Raw genomic sequence first — 19120 nt, forward strand, 5'->3', positions numbered from 1 at the left:
GAAAATTTAACAGATTATTTATCATGTGCAGCAGGTAAAACTTTTATGGACATAATTTGGTTTTTGATCAAAATTTTCCCACATAAATAAACTGACTGGGTCACGAGTCGGTTCATAGCCACCAGCAGGGGGCGCTGCCACATTAAAACAAATGCAAATAAATAAAAATAGTTTTGATAAGTGTGTTTCTACAGCTGCATTAAAATGTAAACTTAATAAATCTGATTAATTTGCTTTGATCTGGAAACAGGAAGTGGAGATAAAAACCTTTATTAGTTCAGGCTGCTGACAAACAAACATTTAAAACTCAAACATTAAGTTTTAGTTCCTGTTTGCTGGTGGAGCCTCAGGAAGTTACTTTTGTTTTTATCACTTTCATATAAAGTTAAATACTTAATATTTGCTAATCAAACTTCTTCCACCGACTCAACTTCATCTGAGACGAGTTTCATTTTTCATCTGGCAGAGAAAAATATTCCAAACATTATAATCCTGAATCTGAAACATTCCTCTGTCCATGTTAGACCAAAACTACAACAATCACAACAAATACATAATAAAAAACCGCAGCTGCAGGAACTTAACACCTTATAAACTCACCGCAGGCAGTGATGCTGCAGCTGCAGCATCTGGGAACCTGAACGCAGCACAACATCCATCGGAACTGAACTTCAGCGCTGATAAAAGGAGACCAGAAACATTCAGACAAGTTTCCTCCAGATGCAGAAACTTCAGAGCAACAAGCGACCTGAATCCAGCAGGTTGTGTCTGTAGCGCCCCCTAGAGATTATTCATCCCTGACCTTTAAGAATCCCTCCAGGCTTCCAGGACAAAAACTCAATTTGAATCTGAAATCTTTCAGCACAGAACAAGCAGGTAAACGCAGAACAGCTGCGTTTTAACAGTGGAAGGAAAAACTTTGAAATTCTAAAAATACACTAAAAAAGTAACATTCATGTTAAGATCAAGTTGAGCTTAAATAAATCTGAGCTGGATGGAGAGGAGAGAGAAAGGCAGCAGGAGAAAAACCTTCAACAAGCCCATCATCATCATCATCATCATCGTCATAGTAACGAGTCTAACTGATGATGCGTTTGTGTGTTGGAGATCTCGTACGTTCAGCCGTGGCTGGTGAACTTCAGGCGGATCTACGTACCATTTCAGCCATCGGATCTGGAGGAGAACCGCTCTGAAGGACCAGGTCCGGCTTCCCGGCGCTCCCTGGGAGGAGAGGAGGAAACCAAATGACCTCATAACGTTCAAATATTAACAGAGTCAATATTTCATCTGAACAGTGCAGACATGAAAGAAAGCTTCAACGTGTTTCCCTCCAGTCCGCCTGCGTTACGCCCTCAGTTACTTTACAGGTTTTATTGTTTTAATCACTTTCTTCTTGGTTTTTAACATTCAGTCTGGGGTTATGCAACATGTCAGACACAAAGACTCAGATTTAATCTGATCCAGCAGCTTCCCTGCAGGGAGGAAAACTTCTTCATTTTACCACTTTAACAGAAATCATCAAAATGTTCCCAGTTCCAGGGTGAAGCTTTTATTTCCAAACCAATAATCTCCATAAATACCAAACAAAATGAGGAGCATTTTAAGAGCCATCAAGGTTTGTTTCATCCAAAAAGAAGCAAATAGAGAAGAAATGTGAATCATAGTTAATAGATAATAAATGAGCTTCCTGTACAGTAAGAGCAGGATTCAGCTTCTGTTCAGCTGAACCTGATTACAGTGATGCTGCCTTCGCACGCCGTCAGATCTCTGAGCGCTGGCGGACAGAAACGAGGAGGAGGACGAGGAGGAGGAGGAGGAGGAAGGGCAACAAACAGGCAAGAAGCTGAAGATCAAAGATGCAATAAAAATCTGTCAGCTGTTCCAGTTCATCTCTGCAGCACCAAGTCCAGAAAAACCAGAGACACAAAGATTCCTGTGTTTCTGTGATCCGATCCGGGAGGGAAAATTTTCACAGCATGAAGGTTTTATCAGCCAGAAACGGTGATTTATCTTTTTCTTTAGAAGATTTCATTTTGGAAAAATTGGGATTATTTTCCACTAATGACCTCTGTGGGTTTCCGTAGTTCAGGGCGGCCATCTTGTTTCCAGTTTCCATTTATTTGGACTTCAGGTCAACGTGATGACGACGACTAGGGCGAGGATACGAGTTTAGTTTTCTAACGATGAGAATAAAGCTGTAATATTTGGAATATAAAACAGTAACGTTATGAGAAAATAAATAAATGAGGAACGTTGAGAAGTTATACTTTGATATCAGTTTTATAAATACTGAAATATTTAATCCCATCAGCATCAAATTATCATCCAGACGTTGAAACTATTGACCACCGACTGAGCTGATCACATCAGATCACATCAGATCACATCAGATCAATGTGAAACTTGAAGATTTTTCTCATTGTTTTATTTTACTAATCCAATAATTTTATTCTCATAATTAAACAAACAGTCCTGAGGACAACCAACAGAAGAGACGATCAAAGTAAAAAACCCTTTTTGAAAATATTTTCTGTCACTTGAAAAGATTAAAACCAGAATCTGAAAAACCTCAGATGTCATTTTTAAACTTCATTTCCCAGCATTCCTTTCAGCAGCAGGTTGTTTGCTGCGCTGCTCATGCAGACGGACATTTTTCCATTTTTCTAGCTTCATCTGATTAGACCAAGAAGAATGTCCTGAGGAACGTTCACGTCTTCCAGGTTGAGCCCAGATTCAGTGTGAAATGAAACATTTGGGTTTTGTGACCAGTAGTTCCTGGTCCGTTTCCTCTTGGCCGTTTCCTCACTGAAACCAGATGGTCGGATTTTCCTTCGCGTCGCTGAGGCCTCAGAAACAACCGACTGGTTTTCAGATTCCCGCTCTGATCTTCACTACAGAGATTTCTGGCTGTTTGCACCGTCATGCAGATGCTCATCCCTGCAAACATGATTTAAACTAAGAAATAATATTATTTCTTCCTGTGGGTGAGCGCTTTGCTGCTCGGGCCTAATAATAACTGCAGAATTAGATGTCAGTGATAAAGTTTGGGAAAGATGAAGGGACTTGCAGAGTAATTAATAAAGCTACAACATACAGTGTAAAAAGAAGTACGGTAATCACCCTCATTTATGTTTTACCATTTTTATTTATCAAATCGGTTCTGACCAACAAAATTTGTCTCTTTGGACAAAAACAAATAAGAAAAAACCATTAGAAGTGCAAGCAGTTATTACTGGTTCCTCGCCTGAGCCAGTAGGTTCTGGGTCAGAGTTTAGATTAGGAGCTTTGAGTGAAGATACAAAGTATTTACTGTGTAAACCAGAGCTTTATGTGGAAAAACATGAGTTCTGGTACTTAATGTCATACAAACTGGGACAGGAACATGGATATTATCCTTATATAGACCTATCTATTGATCTATAAATAATTTTAATACACAGAAGAATAAAGAATAAAGTTGCTTTTTGAATCAAATCCATATGAACCAACCAGAAAGTGTCATGGAGTCATTAGCCTCATGGCCACAGCAAATGTAGACAATCTACAGTAAAACATCAAATATCTGAAAACCAGACACCTTTAACCTGACAGTGGATCCCAGCAAGGCCTTCAGCTGGTGCAACAACAAACTGGACCTGCAGTCAAACCACCAGTGGCTGCAGCACAGAGCTGCACCAAGAAACTAACAACACTGGAGAGAAGAAGTTACCTGATTCAGTCATGCAGCTTTTAAGAATATAACATGAAAAAGGAATGGAACAGTTGATTCCACAATTTCACATTTTTTCATCCATCACATGTTATACAGTATTTATACTTCTGATTAAAAGTTCAGACCAAACAACCAAGAAGCAGAACTAATGAGGAAAAACAAGATTTAAATGTTACTATTACTAGAAATCATTTTGATTTGATGAACATGTTGAAACATTGAAACAGGTTTAAAACTGATCATCAATAAAACAAGAAAAATGAAACAAAAGACACAATCAGTAGAACAATGAAATAAACTCTGAGATAAAACAATTTGATTTGACTTTATAACTAATCAGAAGCAGAAAATAACTGATTTCCTGCTGAGGATGTTTCCAAACTCTCCTCTCCAGCAGCAGGACTTCACCTGCAGAGTCACTCAGATTCACCTTCATCATCATCTTCATCTTCATCTTCATCATCATCATCAGATCAACGATCAGCCTGATTAACAGGACAGATGATCAGAGGAGCAGAGTTTTTACCTCCATCATTGTTACATGGACTGAAGAATGGGTAGAGTTTCTCCTTGAAGCAGCAGCCAGTAAAGGAGTAGATCAGAGCTGCAGCATCTGCATCATAAAAGGAGACCAGACCCTCCTGATAATCCACAAACACCCCCACCTTCTGAGGACCAGGATGGAGATGGAGACGGACTGGAGAGTCAGCAAGAGCAAAGTACTCATTTCCATTTCTCAACCAAACAGTCCAGAAACCGTCCTGAGGACTCAGTGTGATGCTTCCCTTCCTGTTGATGGATTCTCTGGCCACTCCTAATTCCCATTTAGTCTTTCCTTTAACCTGAACCTCAAAGTAAAATCTGCCTGAAGAGAAACTCTGCTGTCCTAAAACAAAAACACAATAAGAAAATCTCTCTGGATTGTCTGGAAGATTCTTCCTCTCATCTCCATCTTTCACCTGTTTTCCATCATCAGACAGGATGAGTTCAGGATGAGCTGTATCAGGATCCAGAGTCACATCAACAGCAAACTGCTGGATCCTCTTCATCTCAGCCTCCATCAACTTCTTCATCATCCTCTTCATCTCCTCCTGCAGCTGACCCACAGCTCTCACTACAGTCCCCTCATATGATGGTGGATGAACTCTGACCTCTGTCCAGTTCTTGGTGGGTGGAGCATCTTTCAGGGAGGAGAATCTCTGGAGGAGGTGGAGGTGATCTTCATCCTGTGAGAGCTGCTTCACCTCAGAGCTCCTCTTCTTCAGCTCAGAGATCTCCTGTTCCAGATCTCTGATGAAGTCTTCAGCCTGTTTCTCTGTATTTTCCTGTTTGTCTTGGATCTCCTTGAGGATCTCCTTCAGGCCTCTCTCAGCAGACTCTATCAGAGCCTTGAAGACCTGAACACCTCCAGCTTTCTCTCTGTCTGCAGCATCTTTACTGATCTTCACCGACTCTCTGATCTCCTGGATCTTCAGTCGTCTCTCCTGGATCATCTTCTGAACTTCAGCCTCCGTCTTCCTCAGCTCTGCCTTCTTTCCTTCAGATTCTTCTCTCAGAGGAACAAACTCGTGGTTCTTGTGGTCTAAAACAGAGCAGAGGAAGCAGACGCATGTCTGGTCGGTCCTACAGAACAGCTCCAGAGGTCTATCGTGCTGCAGACACATCCTGTCCTCCAGGTTCTCCACCGGCTCCATCAGCTGATGTTTCTTCAGACGTGGAGCGGTCAGGTGAGGCTCCAGGTGAGTCTGGCAGTAGGAGGCCAGACACACCATGCAGGACTTCAGGGCCTTCAGTTTGGGTCCAGTGCAGACGTCACAGGGAACTTCTCCTGGTTTGGCAGCTTGTTGCTCTGAGCTGCTGCTGGCTTCCTGCTGAGCTTCACCTCTGAACTGATCAACCATCTCTCTTAATAAAGTGTTGACTCTCAGCTGAGGCCTGGAGGCGAAATGCTCGTTGCACAGAGGACATTTGTAGAAAACATTTTCATCCCAGACCTGAGTGATGCAGGTTTTGCAGAAGTTGTGTCCACATGGTGTGCTGACTGGATCAGTGAACACATCCAGACAGACGGAGCAAAGAAACTGATCTTTAGACCGCAGGTTGCTGCCAGAAGACATTTCTGAACTCTGAGGACAAATCAGGGAAACTTCAGTTAAAACAAGTTAAATACTAAATACTCTAAACAGTATTTAGAGTTTTAGAGGCATGTTGGGCATTTTATCACAATCAAGGGTGAGACTTTATTTGAAGGTTTGTGCATAAAACTGACATGATGCTGTCATGAACATGAAGGAGTTTTTATGAATGTTTGATTGTTGTCATGAAGTGTCATTTGATAAATTACACTTTTAATGGACTTTTAATACAAGTTTTAATGTAACTTTGCATTAAAAATGTCATTATTTACAGAAAGACACTTCATGACAACATTCATAAACATTCATAAAGACTCCATGTTTATGACAGCATCATGTCTGTCTTCACCCCTTCAAATAGTGTTACCCAATACAGTAACTATTTTACCTCATGTTGTTATAAAAACTCTATTTGTCAATTATGATTTATAACGAGGTCAGCAGTTCCACCAGGTGTTTGCTAATTACTGCTGGCTAGTCTGAAGGAGCTGAGTCAGGGAGTCGTAGGGTTACGCTGCTCTGAAGCTCAGAAACTCAGAGGAGGATCTGCGTCTGGAGGGCGGGGCTAAGTCCACCAAGGTGTTTTCCACAGCTGATTGGCTGCTGCTGTCATGGTGGCTCTCAGAGAGCCAATCACAGACAGGCTGGCATTAGGCTCATTTAAACTTTCTCATAAACTTAATCAGGCCTGAACTGATCAAAACAGAACAGAGAATCCAGCAGAGCAGGAAACAAAACTGGGAACCTGAATAACTGGTGAAACTGGTTGGTGGCGAAACCCAGTTTGGTTAAATGGGTTTGATTACTGAGACAAAGGAGCTGAACTGAAGAAACTGGAACCAAGAAACAGGCCTGATAATAATCTAAGAAAATAAATCCATATAGACAAGAAACATAACAATAAATAAAACATCAACACTTCCTGGACTAAGAATTGAACAACAAAGTTAAACGGTATTGTCATGATTTGTGGTTGAAGGTTCAGATCAAAAGCAGAGAATGTGGCAGCAACTTAGTTTAATGATTTAATGATATTATCAGCAGAGTGCAGGCAGATCAGGTGAGAAATAAAACAAGAACTCAAACTCTGGGAGTAAAACACAAAGTAAGACAGCAAAGACGGCTGGGATTAAATACACCAGGGTTAATCTGGGAACAAGAGTCACAGGCACAAATGAAACTAATTAGGATGAAAATAGAAACCAAAACATCAATACAAGAACATGGAAATAATAATATAAAGGATAAACTAATAATCAGAACTGAAAAATAAACTATAAAACTCAACATGAACTGGAAAAACCTGATGAGGAAAGAGTAAAAAAACTGACAGAAAATGAAAAGATTAAACTAGAATAAACAGAACAGAAACTGTTCAGGAATGAAAACAACAGAATAACTTAGAAAAACAGACCAACTAAAAAAACATGATTCAAACCATCATCTGCTTCCCTTCAGATGATCCACAAGAAAAGTCTTAAGTTTCATCATTTCTGTTGGTAGAAACTCACCAGTATCAGTCTGTTGAGAAGAAAATCATAAAGTCACTTTGAAGGAAACGGAGGATTTTCTCTGAATTTGACCAACTTTCACTTTCACTTCTGCAGAGAAACGTTTTAATGTCTCTGTGTTGCTCCTACCTGAATTAACAGGAAGGGAGGAGCCAGTCACCTTAAAGGGTGAATATTTATGTAGTTTATGTTAGATATCTGTCATTTTGTAGAAATAAGTTTTCACTTTGACTCATTTTGTTGTGGAAATATTAAAGCAATAAAAGGGCAAAACATTAAGGAAGTGATTACTTTTAGAGGCTCTGAAAAAGTTTCACTTTCCATTCAGCGATGTGCTCTTGTTTTTCCATGGTGATCAATAACTCTGTAAGAATGAAGTAAATAATTAATTAGACATAATTATCTTTTAGGGACTCTGGCCTCGCTGACGCCCCCTCTGTTTGAGGGCATGAACTGCTTCAGCTGCGCTGCGGCTCCTGGACTCAGGTTCCTGCCCGCTCCTGACCAGGTGTCCGCTGGACGCTGCACACCTGGCTGGAGTCGCAGCAGCTGGGAAGGTCAGAGGTCACGGTCCGCCTCCTCAGTGACTCCCCTCCATCCGGGCCCAGAGCTGCTCTCTGCTGCGGTTCCCTTCCTGCTCAGGATGCTGGAGAGCAGCAGGATACAGCAGAGAGCAGATTGGTTCAGATGAGAAGGTTTCAGCTTCAGCTGCAGATTAAATAATCAGATTTTTGGTTTTTCAAGACTTTAGTTCTGGAAAATCTGGATTTTATTTTCACCAATAATCTCCTTGGGTTTCAACAGGTCAGAGTGAGGTCAGCACACCAGGCCGCCATCTTGTTTTACAGCTTCTGTTTATTTGGACTTTGGATTCAAGTCAACTCAGAGTATTGATAATATTCAGAGCAATATTATCAAGTCCTTTGAATTTTTGAGAACAAAGTCATAATATTCGTATAATAAAGTAATTTTAACATGAAAAAATGAAAATGAGGAATGAAGTTAAACTTTGGTGTTATAAATAAATACTTCATATTTTAACATATTAGTACCAAAGAACAGAAAACAATATTCTATCAACTGTTGCTGAACTTTCACAAAATGTCTGTTGGATCCAAAGCAGCAAAGCGGCTCCACATTAAAAAATTATTTTTTAAGGTCTCAGCAGCGATAAACTTTTTCAATCTTCTGAATTCAAACTTCAACGAGAGTCTTAAACAGAATAAAACCATGTAAAGTTCTGCAGCTGGCCTTTTGAAGCCCAGAGAGTCTTTAATCCTTATTTAGTGAAATGAGATTAAATGGATTTAATCTGAATCTGTTCTGCAGAACCAACCTGACCTTCAGGTCCGGTACCATGAAACATTGCAGCTTCGCCTCCAGTCAGCAGCAGATCTTCCTGTGGTTCCAACACCAGCTGTGGTCAAAGAGCTTCACCTTCGTCCGGTTTTATGCAGGAGACTTTTGCCTTGTCCATGTGAACAGCTGCACATGTGAAGCCTTAAGGTTTCGGGTTTAGAGCTGGAGTTTCTTCATCAGATCATTTCCTGATGGTCTGATGGTTTCCGGTCAGGAGCAGCGTCGGCTCGTTCCTGAACACGCTGGTCCACTTCCACTGGGAGTTTCTTCCTCTGCAGAGCGGAGACACCTGGACGTGTTTTCCCTCCGTATGTTCACTCGACTCTGTTGGCGTTTAGAAACTTCTGCTGTGACTGGAATGACTTCAGGATTTTCCTGGAAGAAAAATCACTCAACTTCTGAAACATCCTGGCTTTTATTGCTGCTTTTTAGATCATTTGATCTATTTTTGTTAGAAATCTCTTCTTCTTCATCAGATCCACCCAAACCAACCCAGCAGCTTCACTTCCTGCTAAGCGCTTTGTGAGGCGACCAGGGGAATTAAAACGCTGACGGAGCCACAATCAGACTCACGCCGTCACGGGGCCCCTGCAGTCGGAGCGCAGCGGGTCTGCTGGGGAGTCCAGCCAGGATTAAAGATCCGGTTTTACCAGCAGATGGCGCTCTCAGCAGGAGGAAACCAGAGCGAGAAGCCAGGCGGGTCCAGGTCTCTGCAGCCTCAGGAGCTCGGACCGTAAACACACTTCCTGTTGGCTCCTCCGGGGCCACAGATAAACAAACGACTTCTGCAGACATCAGGGGCCAAATGTGCACCAACCCGGAGCAACGGAGGAACCACAAGTTTACATACACCTCGAAAAGAAACAGCAAGACAGTTTCATCACACTGCAAAAACACAAAATCTTACCAAGTATTTTTATCTAGTTTCTAATGTAAATATAGTTCACTTAAAACAAAACTAAACTAAATAACAAGTAACTTTTCAGCAAGTTATATAAAACTGTTTCAAGGCAATAATTTCTTAGAACTGATTTTTAAAAAGCTAGTTTTCCATCATATTATTTTAATTATGACATGAGAAAATGTCCTTTATAAGTGAAATAATCTGCCATCAAATTATTGATCGAAAATAATCTGCTATGTCTTCCTAAAAAGTTACAGATAAATTAGTTTTGTCTCATTTTCAGTGAACCAGAAACTAAAGAAAATACTTTCTTCTGTTTTTGCAGTGCAGACCAAACTCCTCTTGCTTCAGGTTGTAAATTATTTCTGTTTGCTAAATGCCAAACCTCTGGAATTGAACTGACAACTGGAGTCACACCTGTTTGAAAACCAGACCAGGAAGTTTCTGCTCTCTGGTTCGAAACCAAATCAGCTGCTCCAGTCCGGTTCATCCTGGGAAACCAACTGGAGCTTAACGGAGATCTGCATGAAGACATGACGGGAACGTCCAACCAGCAACAGGAGGAGACGGGTTCTGGTTCCGGTTCTGGTCCAAAATGTGCAGAATGACCAGAGAAAGAAAGCCAGAGACTTTCTGAAGGAGCTGGTAAATCAGAGAAAATGAGTTTTATACCAAGATGAGCTGAAATGTCACTCAGACAGGAAGAAGCTGAGATTTCTGGAGAAACATAAAAATCCAGATTACAGAAACACACAGGGGCAAAACCTTCATGTCTGGAGAACCTGGAATCACCTGGAATCACCTGGAATCAGTAAACTGAGTCCAGCTGGGTTTAATTTAACCAAATGTTCTGGTTCTGGTCTCAGAGAAAAACCAGAACCCAGCAGACGGGTCAGGGAGAACATCGCTGTCTGAACAAACCTGCACAACACTAACAGAACACAGCAGCCCACTGGGAAACACGGCGGTGGCAGCATCATGCTGGGGTATCCTCCAGGCCGGCATTATTATTTTAGTAACCAGTTATTCTACTGATTATTCTAACACCTAATCCATAAAAATTGTCCCATTCTGGTGAAAAACCTTCAACTACACAGTTCATCATTCTGCCTGCAGGGGGCGCACTCACAAACTCCAGCTTCCAACCTGAAGGCATCAAGTTATTCATGTTTAAAATTCATATTTTCTGAGATTTTAGTTTCTCTGTTCCAGAAAGATTCAGACAGATTTCAGATGTCAGCAGATCAGAGAATCTTAAATCTTTCATCTTTATTTATTGAAACGCTGCTTCATCTCCTGCAATTTGTTTCCATTTTCAGCCCCAATGAAACATGTATTTCAGAAAACTGTATTTTTTCAACAGGAAGAGATACTGATCCACTCTGTTCTTATCTGAGTCTGGTTTCAGGAAGGAAAGTGAAAGATTGGCTTCCTGAAATAGCCTGGTGTTTTAGCGAACGGCTCCACTGACTCCTGACCTCATTCACATCCAGAACGGGAAACGTTTCCACGTCTAACTCGGCAGAAACCGGGGAAAGATGAGGCTGAAACCAACAAAGGCTTCATGGTGAATCTCTGCCAGTCGCTCTGATGCGTGCGGCAGGTGCCCGCTGTTAAACCGTCAGGTATTAATTAAACATCCCTGTGTAAATGAGACGGTCCGCCCACATGTGTGCTTACACCTGACATTTAGGTAAATGCCAGTCCAGCGACGCCGCGATGAGATGTCAGGGATGAGGGATGAAATTATACGGTTTCATGACGTCCTGCTGCCGGATCTCAGCCGATCTGAAGCTGAATTATTTCTGGAGATGAATCTCTGAAACTCTCAGCCTCCTCCGTCCTCAACCTCCAAAACTTTGATTCTCTGTTGGAAAATGTTTCACATTTTCCTGCTGGTTGTTTGTTTAAACATGAAGAGATATTTTCAGCAGACATCAACCTTTCAGGCTCTAAAGAAACATAAAAACTACTGAGAGCAGTGGGGTCATAAGACAATTCAGCCCCAAGAAAACTCCAAACCGAAAACCCCAGAGGGAATTTAAACAACAGAATCATAAAGTCAATAATCAGGGAGATAATCAGATTAATCTGTCTGCTCTTCCTGTTGGTCTGTTGTTTTAAAACCAGTTTGTAAAATAAAGTTCAGAGCGTTGAAGTTGGTCTGAGCTGGAACTTCCTGTGGAGTTGGACTCCCAGCTGGGAGGAAGCGCACACACCTCCAAATTGCACAGAGATTCAGATTTGTGAACAGCTAGGAGACAGAAGAAAGTTTAGAGTTTTTAAATTTTAAAACTCAGAAGGAGTTTTCTTCTGTGCATCAGTCCTTCTGATGACACCAGAGAACTGAAATATCTGATTTTATGGGTTTTTTACCGTTATAAAACCAAACAAAAATAACTTGAGTAAAATCTAATTTTCTCTCCTCAAAACGTTCCTTTACAAACGACTCGCTGACGGGTCCAGGTCCGACGTTCCTGGATTCAAAACCAGACGTTTGGGTCGGCGAAGAGTTCTGCTTCCAAACACTTAAGATCAAATGTTGCTGTTTGAAACAAGTTATCCAGTCATAAATGTCAGTTTTAAACTAAATATTTCATTAAGAATCAATTTAATATTTATCTTCAAACTACGTATTTAGTTAGTTAAATGTTTAGCAGATGAGACTTTAATGATTGGAGCAACAAATCCTTTACCTGAGGGGTCTGCAGGATCCAGGCTGACTGTACGGAGCCAAATTAGGACCAAAAAGTGTGTTCAAAAAAACAACAATTAGAAACTGAAAAAAAAAAAACTTAAAATCTCAAACTTAGTTTTGAAATTTTTTTCCAGTTTTAATTTTTCTTTAAGTTTAAAAAAAATTCTGAAATTTTCTGTCTCTAATTTACCTGTATGCTTCACTGAGGAACCGCTCAGCTTCATGCAAACCAACCATCCATCAAACTCCATCTGATTTTGTGATTTTAACCTTCATAGTTTGTTCTGACTGTCAGATGCTCCTGTAACTACCTGATCATCACTAGACTGTGGCACCATGAAGCCCAGCCTGCATCCAGTCCAGCTTTGTTTAGGAAACACTGACCGACCAAACAGCAGGAGATTAAAGATGAAAAATTAAAGAGATGGATAACTGAAAAAAAACTAACAGAGCAGCAAAAATCTCAAACTGTTTCAAACCCAGAGCAACAGAAAGTCCAACAGAGCAGCAAACACAACAGATAGAGAGAGAGAGAGAGAGAGAGAGAGAGAGAGAGAACATGAAGGTGCATAAACTAAGAAAAAAAGACTTTCAAATTGATTGTGAGGGAAGAAAAAGCTAAAATTGGGGAAAACAAACTCATATTTCTATGTGCATATTAACAGCAGCAGCATTTTTCACAGCTGATTGATAATAAACATTTAGATGCTGCACAAGATGCTGCACAAGATGCTGCACAGAGAGAAACTGCTCCACAGAGGATGAAGCCATCAGCATCATGTCAGAGACACAGGGTGGCAAGTTTCACAGCAGGACTGAAGATTTGCTTTAGAAATGATGAATCATGTTTCATCAGAACAACGCCAAGTGGAAAAACAGAGAGCAGAGAGAACTGGGCCTTGTGGGACACCGTAAGAGAGAACCAGGGGAATATAGAGACCTGGAGCCAAAGATTAAAATGTTCAGCAAGAAAACAACTGAAGTTCAGCCATGTTGGGTTTTTCTTTCAAACAAACTTCACCAGATATTATTTTCATTCCTGATCTGGATACAATATTCAGACAAAAAGCTGCTGATCTGCTTGACTGTTTCAAATATTTAAATATATATATATATATATATATATATATATATATATATATATATATATATATATATATATATATATATATATATATATATATATATATATATATATATATATATATATATATATATTATCCAACCTGGATCCCTCACGTTTCATTTATAGATTCAATTATTAATGACATGCAGGGATCTAAACTTTCTGTCATCTCTTGTGTAAATCTTAGAGGAAGCTGTGAAACGGATCGATGCTGTTCTGGTTCTTGGTTCTGGTCCAGAATGAGCCGCAGCAGATCATGATGAGCTGCACCTGCTCGAAAAGCGCCAATTCAGCTTTCCTCAAACTCACAGCATTCACCTCCACTGTTTCCACTTTCACACAATAAAACATTCATTATTTACATCCTAAAGCTGCTAAAGGTTGAATAAGAAGCAGGACTCACTTTCTGAGTCTTCAGTCTGACTGGAGCAGATTAACTGATTTTAGAGAAGAAATGCGGCAAAAAGCATCTAATAAAGTGCAAAAAATCTCTTCCCGTTTGCTTTAAACCACAAAAAAAGATGAAAGAATGTCTCTGGAGCATTTTTCTTTGTTCGGTGAGGGAAAAATAAGAAAACAATGAATCTTACCTTGGACGTGGTTGTGGTTCCTGTTCGGCCTGAAGAGGTTCCCTCCTCCGGGCTGCGTCTCCTCCTAAAGCCGCTCCATGTCCTCCGGCTGTCCGCGCCGGCGCGCCGCGGCCGCTGGAGCTCCGCTGCTGGGGAAACTTCCAGGTAAAGTGCGGCTCTGCGGACCGCAGCCTGTAAACCTGACCTCCGGGGAGGGGAAGAAATCCGAGCAGCTCCGAGCAGAAATTCAATCCGAGGCGACAGCCACCGAGCGCGGCTCCGAGCGGCTCATCGCCCCGCCAGCAGGAGGAGGCAGGCGGAGCTGGAAGGTGGAGGAGAGGAGAGAGAGGAAGGGGGCGTTCATGCAGCCGCCTCCCCGCTGCACAGGTGGACATCTCTCATCTCATTCCTGCCTCCCAGAGAGCGGAGCAGAAATACAACTGGAGGCTGATCAGAAGAACATTTACAGATTTCAGATTTATGTCCGCAGAGATCAGAAAATATCAGCAAGTCTGACTTCTGATTCAAACACACAGTTTCATGTTTCTAGAACAATGTGGCTCCCTGCCCAGGGCGGCACGCCATGAGGGTTGGTTGGGACAGGAGGGGCTCAACTGAAAATCAGCTGCTGCAGGAATAAACGTTTAACAAAATGAACAGAGGGAAGGAGGTTTTATGATTTCTGAAACTAGAGATGCATAAAACATAGATTTATGACAAATATTGATAGATTTATGACAAATATTGATAGATTTATGACAAATATTGGAAATTTATTAACCCATCCATAACATTTTCTAACACCTTGTCCCTAGTGGGGTCAGGAGGTGCTGGTGTATCTCCAGTTAACTTTCCAGGTGAGAGGCGGGGTCACGGGGTCACCCTGGACAGGTCGCCAGTCTGTCGCAGGGCAACACAGAGACACACAGGACACACAACCATTCACACACACACACACACACACACACACACACACACACACCCAGGGAGAATTCAGAGACCAATTAACCTGACAGTCATGTTTTTGGAGGAACCCACCATGCACAGGGAGAACATGCAAACTCCCCGGAATCGAACCCAGGACCTTCTTACTGCAAGGCAACAGCTCTACCAACTGCACCACTGTGCAGCCTCATTTATTAACCCAAAACAAATATTCGATCTGATTAACCTGGATGTAAAAACGAATGAATCCATAAAAACATTTCTGTCTGTTTTCTATTGTAACAAAAGTTACAAGTGAACTTTTCAAACATAAACCTGAGTGGCCAAACTTTTATTAAACGTTGGGCCCAAACTGCTACAAACTTTAGAATCTGAACAGAACCAGCTTCCTGCAGCCTGAAGGCATTTAAAGGGCCAGACACCCGGCTGGACCGGAAACAGGAAGTACCGGTGGATTTCAGAGATCCAGGTTCTGACAGACATTTTGTCTAAATATGGATGAAAATGATGAACCACAATCCACAACGAGGGAAATTACTAATAAAACCACAGGAATAAAACTTCCTGTTCCGATTTTATCACAGAATATTAATCCTGATGTAAACGAGACAAAATGTAAAATTCATCAACAAGCAAAGAAACAGTTAAATTAAATAATCAATAAGAGTTAAAAAATGTCCAACTCAGAGATATTCAAAAATAAAATAAACAGAAAAATATTGACACAAACATTTTACATCAAAAGTAAACAGAAATTAAAATACATTAAATATTCAAAACGAATAATTTTAAAAATCTAAACAGCAGTAAAACATAAATAACAACAGAAACTCTGGAGAAAATTGATCAACAGAGATTAAATACAGAATGAGCAACTTCTGCTGCAATTCGTTGCTCTGGATTTTACTCTGGGTGTCGGAGTAAAGGGGGGTGAATACAAAATTCATATTTTTATTACCTGAAAATACTGAAACCATGAATATGAATATTTCTTCTCTGTCACATAAAAACCCAATAAAACACAAATTCTGTTGATCTGATGTGAAAAATTGGAAAAAAGTTTAAGAGTTAAACATTAATTCAGAAAGGTCAGAATTATTGTTTCTAATTTAAAAATTCTGAATTTTTCTGTTTTGTTTTCTCAGGTTCTGGAGTCCAGAGCAGAACCCTGGTCAATGTGGTTCTGGACCGGATGTGTCCGCTGCATGATGACGTCACTGGGCTGAAACATTCATCTACCTGCCTGCGTCCCGGAAACACTGGAGACCAGCGTGGCCCCCTGCAAATAAACGGCCATCACCATGACAACGGCGATGGAAAGTCGAGCAGGATGTTGGTCATGGCAACAGTGGCAGGCGGCCAGAGCAACAGACCGGTTCGGCCCAGGACCGGTTCGGCCCAGGACCCAACGAAACGGTTTCATGAGAGGCAGAGAGCGACGGCCGCCGCAGATCCGTATGGAAACATCCACACTCAGGTCCCAGCGTGTGTGTGTGTGTGTGCAGTGTTTTTCTCTCCACTGCAAATATTCACACTTCAGTCAAACAAAAGGCTCCATCAGAATCAGAACCGCGGCTCTTTTTTCTGAAACCTCCTCTTCACAAAATGATTTTACACCGCAGGAGGAGAAGATAACTGGCCTGAAAATTATCATCATCATAATAATAATAAACGTTAAGGAGAACCAAACAGACAGCTAATCTAATGTTCGCAGCGCACCTGAACGCACCAGAGAGAGCTGATGTCAGCAGAAAAGATTTCAGTCAGTTTTACACGTTCAGATTGATTTTGATTTTATTTACATCATAATTACTCTAAAAGTGATTTTTCTTCATTCGTCATGTCGGCTCCTGCTGCTTTCAGGGACTTTCTGATTTTCTTCCATCCTCAGAGTTTGATGTTTCCTCCACAACCAACCAGCAGCCAGAACCAGCCTGCTGCCTCTTACTGGTTCCTGACTGGTGGAAACTGGCCGACGTCTGGGAGAAAATCAAATGATTTAAACTTCTGGTGCAGAAAAAGCTTCAGAAGTGAAAAGTTCAGTCTGGTCAGATGTTCGTATGTTTGTGCTTTCAGATTAATTCGAATTAAAATATGCAGATGAGATCATATTAGTTTAAGTTTTTCCTGCAGTCGGTTTGGGTTAACTTGGCTGTTGGATGATTTTAGGTCAGTTTCAGATTGACCTCAGTTTGTTAACCATGCAACTGCAGCTTGACCTGAGCTTGACCTGAGCTTGACCTCTGAAGCGTTTTGTTTCAGGAAGTACATTAGAGACTGCAGACATTTCACTGTCTGAATATGTCAGTATTTCAGACATTTATTAAGCAAAAATCTGTCCATTAAGTTGAAAGTTCAGAGTTTTGCGTTGAATAATTTGTTCTTAATTTTAACTGGAGATGTTAAACATGATGCTGAACCTGCTGCTGGAGATGGAAACCTCTTCAAACATGTTGGAGCCTCTGCTGAACACGGACAGCAGTGGGAGGAGTCTGGATGTGCGGCGCTGGCGAGAGGAGTCGGGGGTCCTGCTGGGGAGGATCTGGTTCCTATGGCAACTAATGAGCCACTCTGGGAGCGGGGTCATGCATGTAGCACATGAGGTAAAGATGCTGAAGCCGAAGCAGTTGGCAGAAAATTAGAGCTGCGGCGTTTTATGTTGGGATGTTGGTGTTTCTGGACTCCTGCAGGTCAGAGAGCCGCAGCTGAGCAGGAGGATGAGGAGGGTGAGACGATGAAGAAACCAGAAACTGAAAAAAGACGAGGAAGAGGAGTCAGAAGTCTGAGCCGCTCCAGAGAGACGGTGATGAGTGAGGCGTCTGTCCGGACACGTCCGCCCGCCCAAAGCAATTCCAGAGGCGACGAAAAGGCTGAGAGGTGGAAACAGAGGCGTGTTGGAGGAGCCTCCGCCCAGCTGCCTCCTCCTTACACCACCAGCACCACCAGCACCTCCAGCAGCAGGAGACCCAGTTACTAACTGGGACATTTTATAGGCCAGGCGGAAAAAACTCAGGACTAAAACAGGTAACAGAGAAATCCTGCAGACTGCAAACAGTAAAAACAATAAAAACAATAAAGACAATGAAAACAATGGAAACAATGAAGACCTCATCATCGTCATTATCATCATCATCATCATCATCATCACGGTTCATCATCATCATCATCATCATCATCATCATCATCATCATCATCATCATCATCGTCATCATCATCATCATCGTCATCATCACGGTTCATCATAATCATCATCACGGTTCATCATCATCATCATCATCATCATCATCATCATCATCACGGTTCATCATCATCATCATCATCATCATCATCATCATCATCACAGTTGCTGCTGCACATTTAAAGCTCAAATCAGTTTCTCATGTTTTAATTCTCTGTCAAAACAAAAAACATAATTTATTACATAAATTCATTAAAGAAGCTGGAAAATCAAGATTTATATGGAGGGCCAAATATGTCATAATTCAACCAAAAAAATCCCTTTTAGTGAAATAAAGAAAATGTTATCAGTATAATTATTTATATTAATAAATTAATAGAATCTATTATTCTACTTATATATGAATAGAAAGCAATTTAGTTTTACAAAAAGCACAAATATTATGTTTTGTACAAAATAATTTTTCCATGGTTCCATGTTGCAGCTCATTACGAATGTTTTATCTTTCCCCTGTTACAGCCAGTAGGTGGTGCTAATGCTAACTGATGTGGATCAGTCTTCTGGATTAACCAATCAGATTTCAGAGCCGATTTAAACGAACCACAGTAACAGTTTCACTGCTGGAAGGTTTTTAATCAAACTCCTTCCTCTGGTCGGGTTAAATCCTCTGGTGGTTTTGATTGGGAGGTGATGAACACGGGGCTAAAAACCAGTTTGTCAGTTGATAGATGTGACAAGTCCCATCTGTATTCCTGCTGTGTTAGACATCAGTACTGATGAGGATGAAGAATCATCCTGGCCGTATCAGCTGTGGGCTCAGATCTGATGAAAACATCCTTCAGTGTTTGGCCTCCTTTCTGGCTCAGTCCGCCTCTGAAGGCACATTAATCATAGCAGTTTCCCACATGCTTCTGTCCTACTCCTCCTCTTCTGCTCCTCCGGTGCTGGAAGCAACTGGGTCACCCTCAACCGGAGAACCGCTT

General features: G+C 41.3%; 3 protein-coding genes across 3 annotated transcripts in view; 1 reads left to right on the plus strand and 2 right to left on the minus strand.

Annotated features, from left to right (window-relative positions):
• LOC122823972 (SH3 and multiple ankyrin repeat domains protein 2-like) overlaps positions 1-7499 on the minus strand; it is a 164281-nt gene extending 156782 nt beyond the window's left edge. The window contains exons 1-2 of the mRNA XM_044104088.1: positions 7359-7499; positions 1157-1221 (exon numbers count right to left, since the gene is read on the minus strand). Coding sequence (XP_043960023.1) covers positions 1157-1168 — 12 coding nt within the window. The 5' untranslated portion in view covers positions 1169-1221; positions 7359-7499. The remainder of the gene's footprint in view (positions 1-1156; positions 1222-7358) is intronic.
• LOC122824210 (E3 ubiquitin-protein ligase TRIM21-like) lies at positions 3390-14300 on the minus strand. The gene is made up of 2 exons (XM_044104549.1): positions 14036-14300; positions 3390-5838 (listed from the first exon to the last, which is right to left on the minus strand). Exon 2 carries the CDS (start codon positions 5827-5829, stop codon positions 4186-4188), a length of 1644 nt encoding a protein of 547 aa, XP_043960484.1. The 5' UTR covers positions 5830-5838; positions 14036-14300; the 3' UTR covers positions 3390-4185.
• On the plus strand, positions 7807-18125 carry LOC122820275. The gene is made up of 7 exons (XM_044097552.1): positions 7807-7915; positions 9312-9450; positions 14106-14401; positions 16105-16436; positions 16851-17006; positions 17359-17562; positions 17650-18125. The coding sequence occupies exons 1-7, from the start codon at positions 7807-7809 to the stop codon at positions 17695-17697; spliced, it is 1284 nt and encodes a 427-aa protein (XP_043953487.1). The 3' UTR covers positions 17698-18125.
• Positions 18126-19120: the final 995 nt, after the last annotated feature.

This window comes from Gambusia affinis, linkage group LG02 (assembly GCF_019740435.1).
Source record: "Gambusia affinis linkage group LG02, SWU_Gaff_1.0, whole genome shotgun sequence".
NCBI lineage: Eukaryota > Metazoa > Chordata > Actinopteri > Cyprinodontiformes > Poeciliidae > Gambusia > Gambusia affinis.